The sequence below is a fragment of the Chrysochloris asiatica genome, unplaced genomic scaffold (assembly GCF_000296735.1).
Source record: "Chrysochloris asiatica unplaced genomic scaffold, ChrAsi1.0 scaffold00004, whole genome shotgun sequence".
Classification (NCBI taxonomy): Eukaryota; Metazoa; Chordata; class Mammalia; order Afrosoricida; family Chrysochloridae; genus Chrysochloris; species Chrysochloris asiatica.
The window spans coordinates 13,597,058-13,613,703 of NW_006408522.1; the positions used below are offsets into that span (position 1 = coordinate 13,597,058).

The 16,646-nt window shown below is 44.1% G+C and overlaps 1 protein-coding gene across 3 annotated transcripts in view; it reads left to right on the top strand.

Moving 5' to 3' along the window:
- ALDH1A2 (aldehyde dehydrogenase 1 family, member A2) overlaps positions 1-15,459 on the top strand; it is a 134,336-nt gene extending 118,877 nt beyond the window's left edge. For 2 of the 3 annotated variants that reach the window (XM_006831604.1, XM_006831606.1), the window contains exons 8-13: positions 1,933-2,035; positions 4,031-4,215; positions 5,495-5,659; positions 6,298-6,455; positions 7,028-7,102; positions 15,252-15,459. In XM_006831604.1, the coding sequence (XP_006831667.1) occupies positions 1,933-2,035; positions 4,031-4,215; positions 5,495-5,659; positions 6,298-6,455; positions 7,028-7,102; positions 15,252-15,324 (759 nt within the window). In that variant the 3' untranslated portion in view covers positions 15,325-15,459. The remainder of the gene's footprint in view (positions 1-1,932; positions 2,036-4,030; positions 4,216-5,494; positions 5,660-6,297; positions 6,456-7,027; positions 7,103-15,251) is intronic. The other variant, XM_006831605.1, reaches the window with a different exon arrangement.
- The last annotated feature ends 1,187 nt before the right edge of the window (positions 15,460-16,646 follow it).

The following is a 16,646-nucleotide window of genomic DNA, read 5'->3' on the forward strand; positions in this document are numbered from 1 at the left end:
TGTTGTTGTTGTTAAGTGCCGTCAAGTCAATCCCGACCCATAGCGACCCTGTATAGGGTTTCCAGGGAGCAACTGGTGAGCTTGAACCACCAACCTTGCAGTTTAAACAACTTTGCAGTCTGACACATGAACCCACAGTGCCACGCCAGGACGCCTGATAAGTGATGTTGTTATTGTTAGGTGCCATCGAGTCGGTACCGACTCTTAGTGACTGATAAGTGATAGAATCAGTTAAAAAGGAAAAAAAAACATAAAATCCAGGTGGAGCCTTCTCTCTTAACATGGCTCTGTACTGCCAGAGGAGTCATCAGTCCTGCTTAAGGATCCAGTGGAAATCAAATGTAAACTGCACATTTCTCTTTATCCAGACTTTAAAAGTATTCCATTTTTCAATAGGATTTCAGACATAAAAAGCAAGTTTCATTCCCACAAGATCACCATGCCTCTAGGAGACTACATGGTAGTTGTGTGCCTTGGAGTTGGTTGTGACTCATAGCGTCCCTGCCTAGGGTTTCTGAGGCAGGAAATCTTTATGGAAACAGAAAGACTCACCTTTCTCCTGTGGAACAGCTGGGAGTTTCCACCTGCTACCCTTGAGGTTAGCAGCCCAACTTGTAACAACTACACTACCAGAGCTCCTTAGAAGCCTACCTGATGGTCCAATGTCTTCCATACAGTAACCTCTGCTCTCCAGTTGAACAGCAGCAGCACTCTGTGATGGGTGGCGTTCGCTATAAGCAGTCAGGAGATGGACTTTGACGGGATGTGTATTAGTGATCCCTGCTGAAGGGAATGGGGCACAATGGGAAGGCCAGCTACAATGTGGCCTGACACTTAGTCTGTGGTCCCTCAGAGTTGTCCTGTGGTATAAAGGTGGTGGTGGTGGTGGTGGTTGTGTGCTGTGGAGTCGGAACTGACTCATAGCGACCCTGTACAGGGTTTCCGAGGCTGTCAATCTTTACGGGAGCAGAACGCCTTATCTTTCTCCCGCGGAATAGCTGGTAGTTTTGAACTGCTGACCTCAAGGTTCGCAGCCCAATTCGTAACCACTACGCTACCAGAGCTCCTTGGTATAAAGGTAGAAAGATATAAAGAGTAGGTCATTACAGCCTTGCCACTCTCAGTCATTGAGAGAAAATCTCCTTGGGCCAGGCAGCTCTTGTCAGCTGAGCAGACCCTGAAGGAGAGGACAGGAGGCTGTCTCCTAACAGTATGGCCAATGACTGGAGCAATAAGCTCTACCTAAAGGGGATATCTAGGTGGTGCATCCTTGTTTCCGTTTTGACAGTTTCAATTTTATTGGAAATGTGAGTCTACTCAATGGCAAATGCTTTTCCCAAACTCAGCCATTATTTGTTTGTACTCTATGTAAACAGACATTTACCATAACACACCAATAAAAACAGATCCTCAGCCGTCTGGAACTCTTTTACTATAACCCTAGGCAGAAGCAAAGGTCTAATATTAAAACCATGTGATAAAAGTCATACCTGGCATTTTGAGGGATTCTTGGAACAATTTATTTTACAACCATCGTTCCTTTTAAGTGGAGCCAGTTTGGCTTTTCTGGAGGCCAGGCCATAATGCTGTGATAGAAATCTCTACTACATCTTGCCTGTCACTCGTCTTTAGAGAAATCTTTCAGTGATTACAATTCCAGCTTTGATCCCCCTTTCCTTGCTCCATCTGTCATGAAATTAAAGCAATCTTCCAAGTCACTTCAGCACGGACTTTAAATGGCGTCTCAACCAACTTCTATCTTGTGTAATCAGGTTGACCACAATTAGCTGTCCCTGTGTTATTCAGTGGGTAAGCTTACCTTGTAAGACCTGTTACTGCACATCTTATCGTTGCCCAGAGCCAGCTGTGGCTACTGATAGATAGTGTGGACCACAAGACGTTTGATACCTCTCTTCATTATCTTTCTGTCAGGTTGGAAAGCTTATCCAAGAAGCAGCTGGAAGAAGTAATTTGAAGAGAGTAACTCTGGAACTTGGAGGGAAAAGTCCCAATATAATTTTTGCTGATGCTGATTGTAAGTCAACCACATATCTCAGACATGTACCCACAGAACTACTCTCTGGTGCTTTCTTTTGTATCTCCACTTTGATAAGACACCAAGAAAAAGGTCTTTGAACCTAGGGAGCATTCAAGAAGAATTGAATCTTGCTTCAATTGACTCTCCTTGCTTCTAAAAAAAAAAAAAGTTTAATATTAGGGAAAGAGCAGTTATCGATTAATGCCTGAACAAAGAATTTGTTTTCTAGAGTCTTATGAGCTATTTTGATGCTGTGAGGCTGTAGAATAGGGTGTAAGAGGTGAAGGGTTGCTCAGTGTTGCACAGTGGGCAAAGCAAGCAGCTCAGCCTCTTGAACACCTGAAATCCAGTCTACTTAGTTTTAAGAAGTCTGAAACTTCTCAACCGTGTCTGGTGGCTTTGTAGATTGTTAAAAATAAATCCCAGTTCAGCAGTGCTGCCAGTATTTTCCCAAACCTACGGCCCCTTCCCTGTTTAACCATCCCAACACCTTTCTGCTGCTCTCCTTAACTCTCAGATAGGATGACAGAATCCTCAGGTCAGTTCTGTATGAATAGACCTACTTCATGGGGGCTTAGAGCAATAACCTGGGCACGTGGTGGCTCTGTAGGATAAGCACTGGACTGCGAACTACAAGGTCCACAGGAGAAAGATGAGGCTTTCTATTCCTGCAAAGATTTATAGCCTCAGAAACCGTATGTAGAGGTGCTGTGAGTCAGAACCAACTCCACAGCATTTAACAACAAGACCAACAACAACAGAGCAGTCATTTAGTTAATCCCATGTCTCCAAGCAGGATGCCGCCTCAGCCATTGTGCACAGGTGTGTTCGTTCTGTTTTTAAAAGCTCTCTAGGGAATGAACTCGATGACACGTAACAAAAACAACTAGGGAATGAAATTCCATAGTCTCCTTTAGTCACCCTTCCGCTACCTCACATCCTGCCAGGAAGAGCTGCTTACCCAATTTTACCACCTGGAAATCAGCCCCAGCCTGGACTTTGCAGAATTCCACCTTATTGTCACTGTAAAGGGCAGTAGAAATGACCTGAAAGTCTCTGGAGGAGTAAGCACTCATTGACGTGACATACATTGGTTCTTAGTCGTTCACTTGGTCATTTAGCATCTAGAACAGATCGGATTTGTTAGTATTGTCTTGAAGTACAAGATATAAAAGATGGAAATGAGATTATGTTACAGAATCTTACTCTGATAGGGAAGGAATTTAGTGCCTTCAAAGAAGACCCATTGCTGATATATTTTACCATATTTTTGCATATAAAACACCTACTCAAATAACGCACATAGTGTGCATAGAAAGCTAATATGCAAGGGAGTTGTGCAGTTTGCAAAAATGTATAATGCTCATGTTATTAGTGTGAAAATATGGTAATAGCCAAAATACTAATTAACATTGAAGCTCCTGTTGATTAGGGATTGAAAACCGGCATTCCACGGTCCAATATCTTATTTGGCCTACAGAGTGTTGTTTTTCGTTCGTTTGTTAGTTTTAAGAAAAGCAGAAAACACATTTAAAAATACTGATTTCTGGTTTTTTGTTGTTGTTAAAAATGGGAAGATCTGGCAGCACTGGGCTTATACTCATGTATGGCAGTAGCTCCCTGTAACAATGGCTTCCCTCCTTACTGTGTCCATTACGGTTGTTACCACCCAACTAGACTCACACATTTACACTAACTGCTTAGTTCCTTCACACATTGGAATTGGAGACGCCTGTTATAGATGATCCGATCTGATCTTTCTTCGTACAGAAGAGAAAAGAGCCTCCAAGAAGTGAAGTCACTTCAGTTCACACATAGGGTCGCGTTAGAAGTGAACCAAACTGCGTTTTCAGTGCAGTACTTTTCACTATCAGGGCTGACTTCTTGCTTTTCCTTTCCATTGTGTGCTGTTGGAGTGGGGGAGAGGCCTTGCCTGTAAACCGCCCGTCGCGGGCCAAGCTGTGTTGAGAACCTGGCTGTTTCTTCTTATAGTGGACTACGCTGTGGAGCAGGCTCACCAGGGTGTGTTCTTCAACCAAGGCCAGTGCTGCACCGCGGGCTCACGCATCTTCGTGGAGGAGTCCATCTATGAGGAGTTTGTGCGAAGAAGTGTGGAGCGGGCCAAGAGGCGCATTGTTGGGAGTCCCTTTGACCCCACCACTGAGCAGGGACCCCAGGTAGAAAACTCATATAGCTAGCACAGAAATTGGACACTCTAGTGGGACCCAACAAAACAACACATTCCATTTTCCTGTGCTCTCTGCTCTTACACCTGTGAAACCACTGAAGGATGGCATGTTTCTTTTTCTTCTTCCCTTTCTAAATTATATCTCTGGAAAAACTTTGGAGGTTAGGGCTGCCTTAAAGGCATTTTGAATGTTTGGGGTATCTTAGTTTGAAAGAAAGAGCCGAGCATGACAAGATGAAGTATGGCACTAGATCCCAGTCTTCTAGCCACTGAGCTTCCAGACAAGGAGAGCATCTCTTGTTCTCAGCACCCAAGGGTTCTTTCACCTGTCTGGGCCAGTCTGGGAGGATCACTCATAGCTTATAAATGTGTCCGAAGTGAATGCTGCACACACTGTGGTGCCCTGGAGAGAAGGGGGCACAAAAGTCCCTTTTCTGAGCTGCCACTCTTTAACCTGGCAGGTTCTCAAATCATTTTCCCAAATGGAATTGTCGTTTTAAACTGTAGATAAGAGTCTATGAATTTTCAAAAGAATATCTGGGCCATCTCTCAAAAAAAAAAAAAAAATATGGTTTTTTTTTGGATAAGGGATAACATCTCCTTAGTTTTGTGACCATGTGAAAGAAGATTGGTGTCCTAGTTGAGCAATACAGATTCGGGGGGTATTGTTTTTTATATTATTTATCATAATTGAATAATGGCACTATCAGTTTTTTGTAGGTTTTTTTTTGTGGGGGTGGGTGGCAGGGGAGCTTGCAATACATGAGCACCTTTTGTGGACTAGGAAGCCAGTCATCACTGTTTATATACATACTCTTTGCTTCTAAAAGTATCACAGAGTTTCCTTTAAAAACACCCCAAATAGGGTTTGTGTGCTATACCAACTAAAGAGGGTTTGAGTTAGTTCATCTGCTGTTTTCATGCACCTTGTGAAATTATTCACCTGATTTTGGAGGCTAGTTTCCCCCCAGATAAGCAGTAAATGATAAACCAGCCAGTGTTTCCACCACTTAGCAGCTCTCTACGCTGTCCGCGGTCCTTTGGATTCAACAATACAGTTCCTGGAAATTCAGGGCATGTTGCTCTTTATATTATTTCCAATGCCTAGTTCCTACTTTTGTGGGTCAACATGGTTAGAAAAGTTTCATATTATTTAACCAGATATTATGAATCTATGAAAAGATCATAAAGGAGAAACTCTTGAGAAAATGCATGTTTCTGTTTTCATGGAAGATTGTCCTTGGAGTCATTAGCTGTCTTTTCTGTAGATTGATAAGAAGCAGTACAACAAGATCCTGGAACTCATCCAGAGTGGTGTCGCTGAGGGCGCCAAGTTGGAATGTGGAGGCAAAGGGCTAGGCCGAAAGGGCTTCTTCATCGAGCCCACGGTGTTTTCCAACGTCACTGATGACATGCGAATTGCCAAAGAGGAGGTATCAAATACAGTGTCCTTACAAAAACCAAGTCTTTCTTGTGAGGGTTTCCAGAACATTGCTAGTAGACAGTATTGGAGTTTTAGCTCTTTTAATTTCCTCTGAACTCTGTGATAACAGTGTAGATGGCTATGAAAAATCTCAGTTTCAAGAAAAAAGTTCAATTGAAAAACAAGCTAGAAGATAGGCTAGGTGACAATGCTATTAGATTGCAATCACTATTGGCCCTCAGAACAATCATAATAGCCAAGTCATTAGCCTCATTAATAAACCGGCAGTAGGCATTTATCCCAACTGTGGATTGCTAGATATTAACCAACAGGAGAAAGGGCCCTCACATTTATGCAGGGGAGGGACCAGGTCATTCAACTCTCTAGACCAGACCTGGGGGCTCTCGTAGAGAATGCCTGTTTCTCTTCTGTACCTAGAGAACACACCTGTGCTGCACACAGTGAAATCAAGCTAGGCTCTTAGAATTGGACTCTTATAAAATCTTAGTCTGGGGAAGTTTGGGATATTTTACCACTTTGTACTGTTAAACTTAAATATCATGTAAATAATCAAGACAGGGTAAATTTGCTTTGACATGTGGAAAGCAGATAAAGGTGTGGTGAAGCAACCAAACTGTTCTCTTGCAGATCTTTGGCCCTGTTCAGGAAATTCTGAGGTTTAAGACTATGGATGAAGTTATTGAAAGAGCAAATAACTCAGACTTTGGACTGGTAGCAGCTGTCTTCACCAGTGACATCAACAAGGCCCTCACAGTGTCATCTGCAATGCAAGCTGGGACTGTTTGGTAAGACGAGAGTCAGTCTCATTGTTCTAGCCACATGTAATGCATTCCACTGGTGATACACCCAAACCCAAACATCCCACCATGGAGTAGATTCTGACTCTTGATGTCTATGTGCAGGGTTTCTGAGGCTATAAGTCTTTACAGGAGCAGAAAGCCTCCTCTTTCTCCTGCAGAGCAGCAGGTGGCTTTGAACTGCTGACCTTGGACTTGGCAGCTCAATATAACCCACTGTACCACCAGGGCCCTTTACTGTGTGTTGGTAAGTTGTTGTTAAGTTCCATCGAGTCAGCTCCAGCTCGTGACCTTGCAGTCCAGTGCATTATCCCACAACACCAATATAGGATCCTTATAATTCTCTGAAGAATAAGAACAGTAAATATTTTATGTAAATATATTTTAGGCAAGCAGACTTTACCCTAAGATGGGCTAGGTCAAGAAATCAAGTACAGTTTAAATGATAACATTTTCATCTGTACAAGGGAATTAAAAATGAGACTTTTAGAAGACATATTATACCACACTGCACAGGCAGAATTCCTAGTAACTCACAGTACTGTATGTTCTTCTTTCAGGATCAATTGTTACAATGCCTTAAATGCCCAGAGCCCATTTGGGGGATTCAAGATGTCTGGAAATGGGAGAGAAATGTAAGTGTCCAAACTTGCTGGCACATTGTATTATTAGCATTCTGACATGGGTGTTTTGATTGTCAGCACAGAGTACTCACAGAATAGTTTCATTCCCTCACTCTTAATAATTCATTAAACTTACTGAGCACATGCTACCATGTGCTGCTCTGTGCTACATGTTACAAAGGCAGGTAAGACACAATCCTTTTAACTTAAGTGGGTCTGGAGAAAAATGAATATACTAGCAATTCCATATAACGAGTTATTATAGATGTATGGTCAGATGGACAGGGTCAGGAAGACTTCACAGAAGAAATAATATTTCAGTATTAGAGAGTTAGGCATTCCAGGCAGAAGGAATAATAGAAATTAAAGCATGAAGAATAGTCAGGGAACAGAATGGAATTTGGCATGCTTCAAACATTTTTTTTTGCCTTCACAATTTTATTAATCTTCAATTGACATTTAAAAAGGAAGACACTTTATATAAACTCAAGGTTTCTTGTTGGTTTTTGTTCCCCCATAGCACAGTTTCTGGACCCATGAGCTCTGTATGCTCCTGTGGTCTCCTATGTGCTGAGTGTTGGTGGTCATTGATTTTGCATCCCCCCAGTTCACTCCTTTCACCTGCTCTGCCCCTGTGGGTTCTGTAAATTTGTGGTTGTAGGGTTAGGGCATTAGCTGAATGGAGGGAACTTGCTAACGATATAATTGGAAACATTGATTTAAATCAAATCTCAAAAGACTTTAAATATTATACCATTTGTGGGTGCTGAGGAAATGCCAATGATTTTAAGACCAAGAATTCTGAGGTATGGAGGGTGTCTTGCAGAGACTATAGGAAAAAACCCCTTAGAAGCATTTTGCAGTAACACTAATAGATGTCATCAAGTGATTGTCTACTGTGTATCTAGCTATATGGTAAATTGTTTTCTAGCGTTGTCTCATTTGATTTTAACAATGATCCTGTGGACAGACATAACTACCTTCATATTACAGAGGGTCCAGATAAGGAACCTAGTTAGAGTGGTTACTAGCCTGCCAAATCATCCAGCCAGTCAGTGGCAGGTCTGGGCTGTGACCAAAATCTATACACTTAACTCTCATGATGTCCAGCCAACGAAGTCTGGAGGCCAGGCTTAAGGAGTCTTGGGGACAGAATGAGAGCTGGACAGAGCTTCCTGAGATGATGAGGACCTAAAAGAGGGGACTGTGGCAGAGGAAAAGTAGACTTGGGGGGTTGTACTTGCAGCATTCATAGACAAATGGAATCTTTTGAATGATCAGAGAGTGAATGGTGGCCAGAGTCTCCCTGAGCTGACTACTACCATCTAAAAATATTTGCCTGACTTTTGAAAGGAGCCAAGTCCATAGTTCCTAAATCCTGAGACACACAGAAAACAATCTGCCACGTCTGTTCTTCCTGCTGAGTTTCTAAAATCACACTGCTTGAATTTGAATTCTGGCCTGAACTGCCACCCTTGCATCCTTGAATACATTGACTGACTCTCACTAAACCTCAGTTTTCTCATCTGTAAAATGGGAATAATTAAGGTACGAATCCTACAGGGTTGCTACAGAGAGTAAATGTTAGAGTTAAGTATGTAAAACACCTAGCCAAGTGTCTGGCAAGCCCTATCAAGTAGATGAGTGTTGTGTAGTTCATCAACATATTACTTTGGGAGTATAGCAGAATTTTTCCTTAATTCCATCCAGTGTTACCTGTCTATATTCTGTCTTTGGAAATGCCAGGGGAAAACTTCCTGATAGCACCTTTCTTTTCTGGCCTCCAGGGTCCCTTCCTTGCTTGACAGCCATACGCCATAACTCAACCTGTTTGCTCAGTTACTAATATTTCTTCAACTTTTATAGCATCTTCATATGCTCCGGGGATCTCTTCTTAACCTGTTTCTGCTGCCACTTTTTAAGCTGCATCCAATGTGTTACTGCATTTCCTGACTCTTTCTGTGCTCTCCTGGCCTCTGAAGCATTCGGGCAGTCACCAGCAATGGGCACTCTGCTTGCACTGCCTGCTCTGTTGCAGATAATTAGAGGTGCGACTCATGGGCAAAAATAGACTGTAGTAATAGTCATTGGTTGATGGCTAGATTTGGACCTTGATCGTGAGCAGGCCCACTCCACCAGGAAGCATTTCCCTGCCTGGAAAGAAGGCCCAGAGATAGTTTGGCTGTGTCAGGATCGTACCCAGCAGTGGCCCCAGAAACTAAACAGTATAGCCTCTCTGGTGTCCTAGGCTTTTCCAGTGCAGCTAAAAGGTAATTAGGAAATAGATGTTCTTTGATGAGACTTTCATCATCTTGCCTAAATTACATGGTTCTTTGTCCTGACTTGGCCCACAAAACATGTTTTCTCTTCCTTAAGTGACCTAGAATGGTAGAAGATGCTTCCAATAAGAGAGCTTGCTCTCTCCCTGTCCCCGCTCTCCCTTCTTCTTTGATACAGTCCCAGAATCTTCACCTAACCCATCTTCTACTACAGAGTTGTTTGCCTAACAGCCTGCAAATTACGTGCAGCTTTAGTCCCTGCACCTCCCTGCCCAGCTGTAAGAGGAACTGAGGAGAGGAGCAGGGACAGAGCACTCAAGAAGCCATGCTGGCCTCGCCTGAATGAGGTCACCCCACTTATATTTATGGGGAGTCATGCAATCTACAGACCTCTCACTTCAAGATCAGAGGATAGAGCTGAAAGTCTCTCGGCTCTTCCTGCAGAGCTAATTCCATCTGCTTCACTCTTCCCATCCTTTTTCTAATGTCATCCTCACCGAAGCTCTCCCTGAGGAGAAAGGCACAAGCTATAAAATATGTGTTCCAAGCCCAGGAGATGGAAAAAGAGCTATGACTCTCAGCATTTTAAAAATGAAGGAGACAGGTTTGAGCATCATTGTTGTTGCTATTAAGGCCGCCGAGTCGGTTTTGACCCATAGCAACCCTGTATAGGCTTTCCAAGGAGCAGCTGGTGAGCTTGAACCGCCGACCTTGCAGTTTAAACGACTTTGCAGTCTGACACATTAGCCCACAGTGCCACACCAGGACTCCATCATTGTTGTTAGATGCCATCAAGTCAGGATCGGCTCACAACGACCCTATGTACAACAGAACGAAACACCAGTCCAGGGCCAACCTCAAAATAGTTGCCACGCTTGAGTGCATTGATGCTGCCACTTGGCCAATCCTTCTCGCTGGGGGCCTTCCTCTTTTTCTCTGACCCTCCACCTTACCAAACATGATCTCCTTCTCCAGTGACTGGTCTCTCCTGACAAGTATGAAAGATGAAGTATGGAGGACGAAGTTTGGCCATCCTGGCCTCCAAGGAGCACTATGGCTGCACTTCTTCCAACACATATCTATTGGTTCTTTTGACAGCCCATGGCACTTCAATATTCTCCTCCAACACCATAACTCAAAAGCATCAATTCTTCTATGGTTTTCCATATTCACTATCCAGCTTTCACATGCATATGAGGTTATTGAAAATACCAAGGCTTTGGGGGGTCAGGTGCACCTTAGTCTTCAAGCTGACATCTTTGCTCTTCAACATTTTATAAAGGTCTTGTGCAGCAGATTTGCCTAATGCAATGTGTCATTTGATTTCTTGACTGCTGCTTCCATGAGTGTTGATAGTTGATCCAAGAAGAGTGAAGTCCTTGACAACTTCAATCTTTTCTCCGTTGATAAGAATGCTGTTTATTGGTCCAGTGGTGAGGATTTTTGTTTTCTTGACATTAAGATGCAATCCATACCAAAGGCTGTGCTCTTTGATCTTCATCAGTAAATATTTTAAATCTTCTTCACTTTTAGCAAGCAAGGTTGTATCATCTGTGACACACAGGTTGTTAATGAATCTTCCTCCAATCCTGATGCCACGTTTTTCTTCATATAAACCAGCTTCTCACATTATTTGCTCAGCATACAGGTTGAATAATTATGATGAAAAAATACAACCCTGTCGCACATCTTTCTTAATTTTAAACCATTTAGTGTTCCCATGCTCTGTTCGAACAACTACCTCTTGGTCCAAGTACCTCATGAGCACAATTAAGTGTTCCGGAATACTCATACTTCGCAATGTTGTCCATAGCTAGTCACGATCCACACAATCGAAAGCCTTTGTGTAGTCAGTAAAGCACAGGTAAACATCTTTCTGGTATTCTCTACTTTCACCCAAGATCCATTGGACATCAACAATTGGACCACGGCCTCTTCTGAATCCAGCTTGAACCTCTGGAAGTTCTCTGTCAATGTATGCTTGCAGCTGTTTTTGTATTATCTTTAGTAAAACTTTACTCACATGGGATATCAAAGATATTGTCCAATGATTTCTGCATTCTGTTGGGTCACCTCTGTTTGGAATGGACACAAATACGGATCTCTTCCAATCAGCCAGATAGTTGTCTTCCAAATTTCTTGGCATGGATGAGTGAGTGCCTTCAGTGTTGCCTCACTTTCTTGAAAGATTTCAATTTTTATTACTTCAATTCCTAGAGCCTTGTTCTCTCAGAAATTAATAATTTCCTAATTACTCTTTAACTGCGCTGGAAAAGCCAGTTTTCTGTCACCACTCATCAGTTTGTCGTCCTGTGGTGGCTTCTGAGTTAATATGATTCTGGAAGCTATGCCACGTCTATTTTAAATATCAGCAGGGTCACCCATGGTGGACAAGTTTCAGATGAGCTTCCAGACGAAGACAGACTAGGAAGAAGGAGTGACGAACTACTTCTGAGTATTTAGTCACTGAAAACCTTATGAATAGCACAGGACTCCATCATTAGAATACTTAAAATCATTGGTGCTTAAGTTTATATGCATATGTGTGTTCAAGTACATACGTGCATATGTTTAGTTTTCATATGTACAGAAAAACCCCTGCAGTTTGGGGAAGGGGCTTGCCTACTTGCCTATCTAGGGACCCACTCTCAGACATTCTGATTTAGTACATCTGGACTAGGACCTAAGGAGTCTCGGTGGCACAGGGGTTAAAATCCCGGCCTGCTAATCGAAAGGTTAAGGATTCAAACTCACCAGCTACTTCTCAGGAGAAATACCTGGCATTCTGCTTCTGTACAGGTTTATAGCCTTGGAAACCCTATAGAGCAGCTCAATTCTGTCCTGAAGGGTCAGAGTCTACTTGAAGGCAAAGAGGTTTTGGTTTCAGGGTAGGGTCCAGGATCTGCATTGTTAATAAGCTTCTGGAATTATTTGGATGCAGGTGCTTTGGGGACCTTCTCTGAGAATGGTGCTTTAGGACCAACAGAAATACATACTTGTTTCATGGATGAATCAGAGTGATTCCTAAAATGACTGGCTGACAGCCACAGAAATGTAAAATCAGGCCATCTCTGTGTTGTTAATGTTAAGTGCCATTGTGTTGGTTCTGATTCATAGCAACCCTAGATAGAGTTTCCAAGGCTTTTAAACTGTTCTCAGGAGTAGAAAGCCTCATCTTTCTCCTGTGGACCTTTGGTTTTCAGTGCAGTACTTATCGTCTGGAGCCGCCGCACCCCTCGATTATCACCATGGTCAGGAATGTACCATTCATGTGTGCTGAGGTGCTAGCTCTGCTGCTGGAGACGTGGTCTGGGCACCGGCGGATGGAGAGAACATGGCGAGTCTCAGAGCCAGTCAGTGAGTGGCGGAGTGAACTCTGTGGAGCCCCCAGCTCCAGTGTTCTGTGTTCACTCAGTGCTCTCAGACCTCTCACTGGCATTCCTGATGTCCTGACCTGGCCGCAAAGCTTATTGTAAAGCTGCTTTGGGTCCACTCCTCTGTCTCAGACCGTGGCAGCAGATCACTGCCTGAGACCATGGAGAGGAGCCCACCAGGCCAGCTGGAATTTCCATTTTATCACCCACCCAAAGACAGTGGAATCTAGTCTCGCCATACTTTTAAACAACCATACTGAAAGGGTTCTGATCCTGTAGACCTCCTTACATTTCCTAATGACCTATTTAGAAATCTGAGTGGGAGGAAAGTGTGGCCGGGGTCTGCCACAGCCAAGTGCGTGCACAAGCCAGGAAACATGAAGGGAGCAACCTCGCTTCAAACAGGCGGCACATGATGTCCTTGATGAAGAGACCCATTCAGAATTGCCCAAGGGCAGGAAAAAGTCCAGAGAGAGCCAGAGCTGAGCTGGTCATAAAGAGACTCAGAGCTGGATGGAGCTAATGAGGGAACATACAACGAGCAGGGCAGTCCCAAATTGTTGATTCTGGTTTCTGTATGGAGGAGGACTGGTACGCAGCTTCCTTGGGATCCACTCAGATGCCCTTGGTGCTCAGAGGAGCTGCTGGCAAAGCATTTGAAGCCTTGTGGAGGACCATTAGGATTCCTGCAGGATAAAGTCAAGTTAACAGTAACTACTTACCTCTTAGGTGGTAGCTATGTGCCATGGTGTCGGTTCCAACTCATAGCGACCCTACACAGGGTTTCCGAGGCTGTCAGTCTTTACAGGAGCAGAAAGCCTCCTCTTTCTTCCACGGAACAGCTGGTAGTTTCCAACTGCTGACCTTGAGATTAGCAGCCCTATTCATAACCATTACTCTACCAGTGCTCCTTACTTACCTCTAATACATGGCTGTTATAAAAGACACGGTTTCTTAGTCCTTTCATTTTCATATACATCTGTAAGGCTTCTGTTTTGTTTTCTGGTGGCGAGAGTATTGCAACAGGGTAGAACAGAAAAGGAAGGATAAAAGATCTTCCTTCTTTACATTCATTCCTTCAACAACCATTGAGTACCTTCTTTGTGCCTGACACTCTAGGCTGTATATATTGATGAAGGACGAACAGGGAAACTGATTAAGATACATTTTCATGGGGAAACACAAGTACTCAAATGCAAGGATGCTGCAAAAAGCTCATGGAAAATGGAACTAAGAGAAAATGGAGTTTTTCCACAGACTTTTTGATGTCCCCTCGTAGTTATTATCGAGATTGGCGAATGTCATAGTAGAAATGTGTACACGGTACCGTGCAAGCCCAGGGTACAGAGAAACTACCATCGGAGGGAATCAGGAGAAGGTGACCTGAAAAGAAAGTTAAATTACTTTGGAGGAAAGGAAAGGAAAAATAAAAAAGTAGCACATGTTTAATTTCATAAGTAGGAAAAAAAAAAAAGCAATTGTAATGAGGCGAAGGTGAGTAGGGGCCGAAAGAGAAGTGGAAGAAAAGGAGTGTGGCAGCACACAGGTCTCAGCACACACCGCAGCGGGGACGTGCCTCTGGACAGTATGGAAGGAGTGAGTCTCCCAGATCCTCCTGTCCCCCTCCCCAGGCTCCATGGGCTACTTAGAAGCAAGGACCAGTCCTGACTTTTGTATCTCCAGCCCAGCACAGTGCTGCCTGTAGCAATAGCTCAGTAAATGTTTACCGAGCAAATGATGACCCTTGATCCTACCCATGGTCCCAGAGGGCTCTTTGAGCCAGGAGAGGAAGTGGCCAAAGGAGAATCTTGGAGGAAATGTAATCACACTTTCCAAACCTTTGACGCAGGTCTCTTTCCTCACTCTTTCCCTGACGACATGGGGCTGTGGACAGTATCTCCTCACAATTACGTTTTTAAGGTGTTGTGGATGATTTGTGGTAGACCTTTACCTATTCATTTGCCAGTTATTAAATCTAAGGGAGAACGAAAAGGGATTTAGAATGCCAAATTGAGAAGATCCTACCTGGGAGTCTCATCATTCTCTTGATGTGATCAAGTCTTCCAGCCAGATGGTCAAGACAATGATTAGAGAGCAGAGCCTTCCAGAGGGTCTCCAGTCCCTGGGATTAGAAGAGTGAGTCCTGGAGAGGAAAGGCTGCTGTGGATGGAATAATAGCCTCTCCACTGCTGCAGCTCTTGGGACTTAGCTCAAGGGCTTAGTCTCTGGGACCTCCAACCAAGGCGAGCCCATGGGCTTCTCGCGCTGTGTGGTTAGGAGCCCTTACCTTTCCGTGCAATGGAGTGAAGACAGATTACCCTGAAGAAACATTCATTGTTCAGGAGACCATAACTTCCTCTACCCCTCAGAGGAATGCTGGGCTGTCAGTCCTTGAGGAATTTTCCCATGAAAATCCAGGCTTGCTGTTACCGTCCCAGGACTTTTACCGTGGCTCAGATTGGGTGGCCTCCTCCTCTGGTGTCTGATCCTGTGCGTTTCTGTTTTCAGGGGAGAGTTTGGTTTGCGAGAGTACTCGGAAGTGAAGACTGTGACCGTAAAGATCCCCCAGAAGAACTCCTAAGAAAGCCAAGGAGGAAGAAGACAGCCAGCCTGCACACCTCTCTCTCTCTCTGCTTTCCCTGTGGGGCCTAGCTCTCAGGAACACAAAGCTAATACACAGTCCTTAGTGAAAGGTTTGATGATAACACGTAGGCCAGGCAGCTCACTGCATAACCAAGCTGACCAGTGGAGCATGGCTTCTTGGCACTGGAAGGGATCACCCTAATGATACCAAATACTGGGGAAAGTGGGACTCAGAGCAGTAACTCTTGGACACTCCCTTTGTCTCTCTGATGCCTCTGGAGGAGAGGTAGCCTTTCCATTGTCTTCATTCCCCACTCCAGGCTCGCTCCACTCACTTACCCCTCCCACTCCTCCAAGGAGATCTCAGCTAAGCTCATTTGGGGCAGATGTTTGGTCCGGGAACAATTTTCCAAGGTTTTGTAGCCAAATTACCGTTTCATGTTATCCATTTCTTCAAAGCAACACATGAAATGGTTTTAGTTAGAGCCAGACCAGACTGAAAATGCCAGGAGCTGGTGCACTGCAGCAGATGTACTGAGAAGTAAGAGCTGGGGCTCTTCCTGACCGAGTCCTGGTTCTCTGACACCCATCCGTACCTCGGGGGAAAGAAGAGCAGAAATCTGGAGACCCACAGGACACCATGTGCCTGAGCTGGCAGCATGGCGTGTTCTTTATGTGTATATGTGTGTTCTTCCTTCTCTTGGTTAATGTGGATTAAAGTGAAGAGTGGATTGTTTTACATAGACGGATATTTTCTTTTCTAAAACTCATCTTTAAAACCAACCACAACAAGTCTGAGTAGGCTCGAAAGTTTGGAAAAGGATGCCTTGAAGGCATAACTCAGTTTCCAATAATGGCAGACAATACTGATGCAGTGTATTTGATATTTATAGCTTCTTCTGCCACCTCTAGTCTTTACTCGACACCTGCTAGCCCCCCAGTGTCTGGGGTGTTACTTTGGCCTCTCCTGGGCCTAGTGAGTCTTAAATCCCTTAGCAGTGACTTTGGGAAATTGTGCCAAACCTAGGGGTTTCCTGTCCATCTGCAGAGTTCCCATGTGCCACCACTGTCATGCTTCACAGAGCTGCCCTGTCACGCGCAGTGGCTCATCCACACACCGTGTGTACCCTGGCTTTGCCTCTCAGCACGCGAGCATCAGCAGGGAGCAGGCCCCTCTCCCTTCCCCTCACCACACACTCCTCTTCGGCTTCTCAGTGAGTCCACCACTTGAGGTGGACAGATTAGCTCCTTTTTCTTCTTCCCTCTTTTCATCTCTAACCTAGATGAAGATCATTTATTTAAAAGTACCGAACATAACTT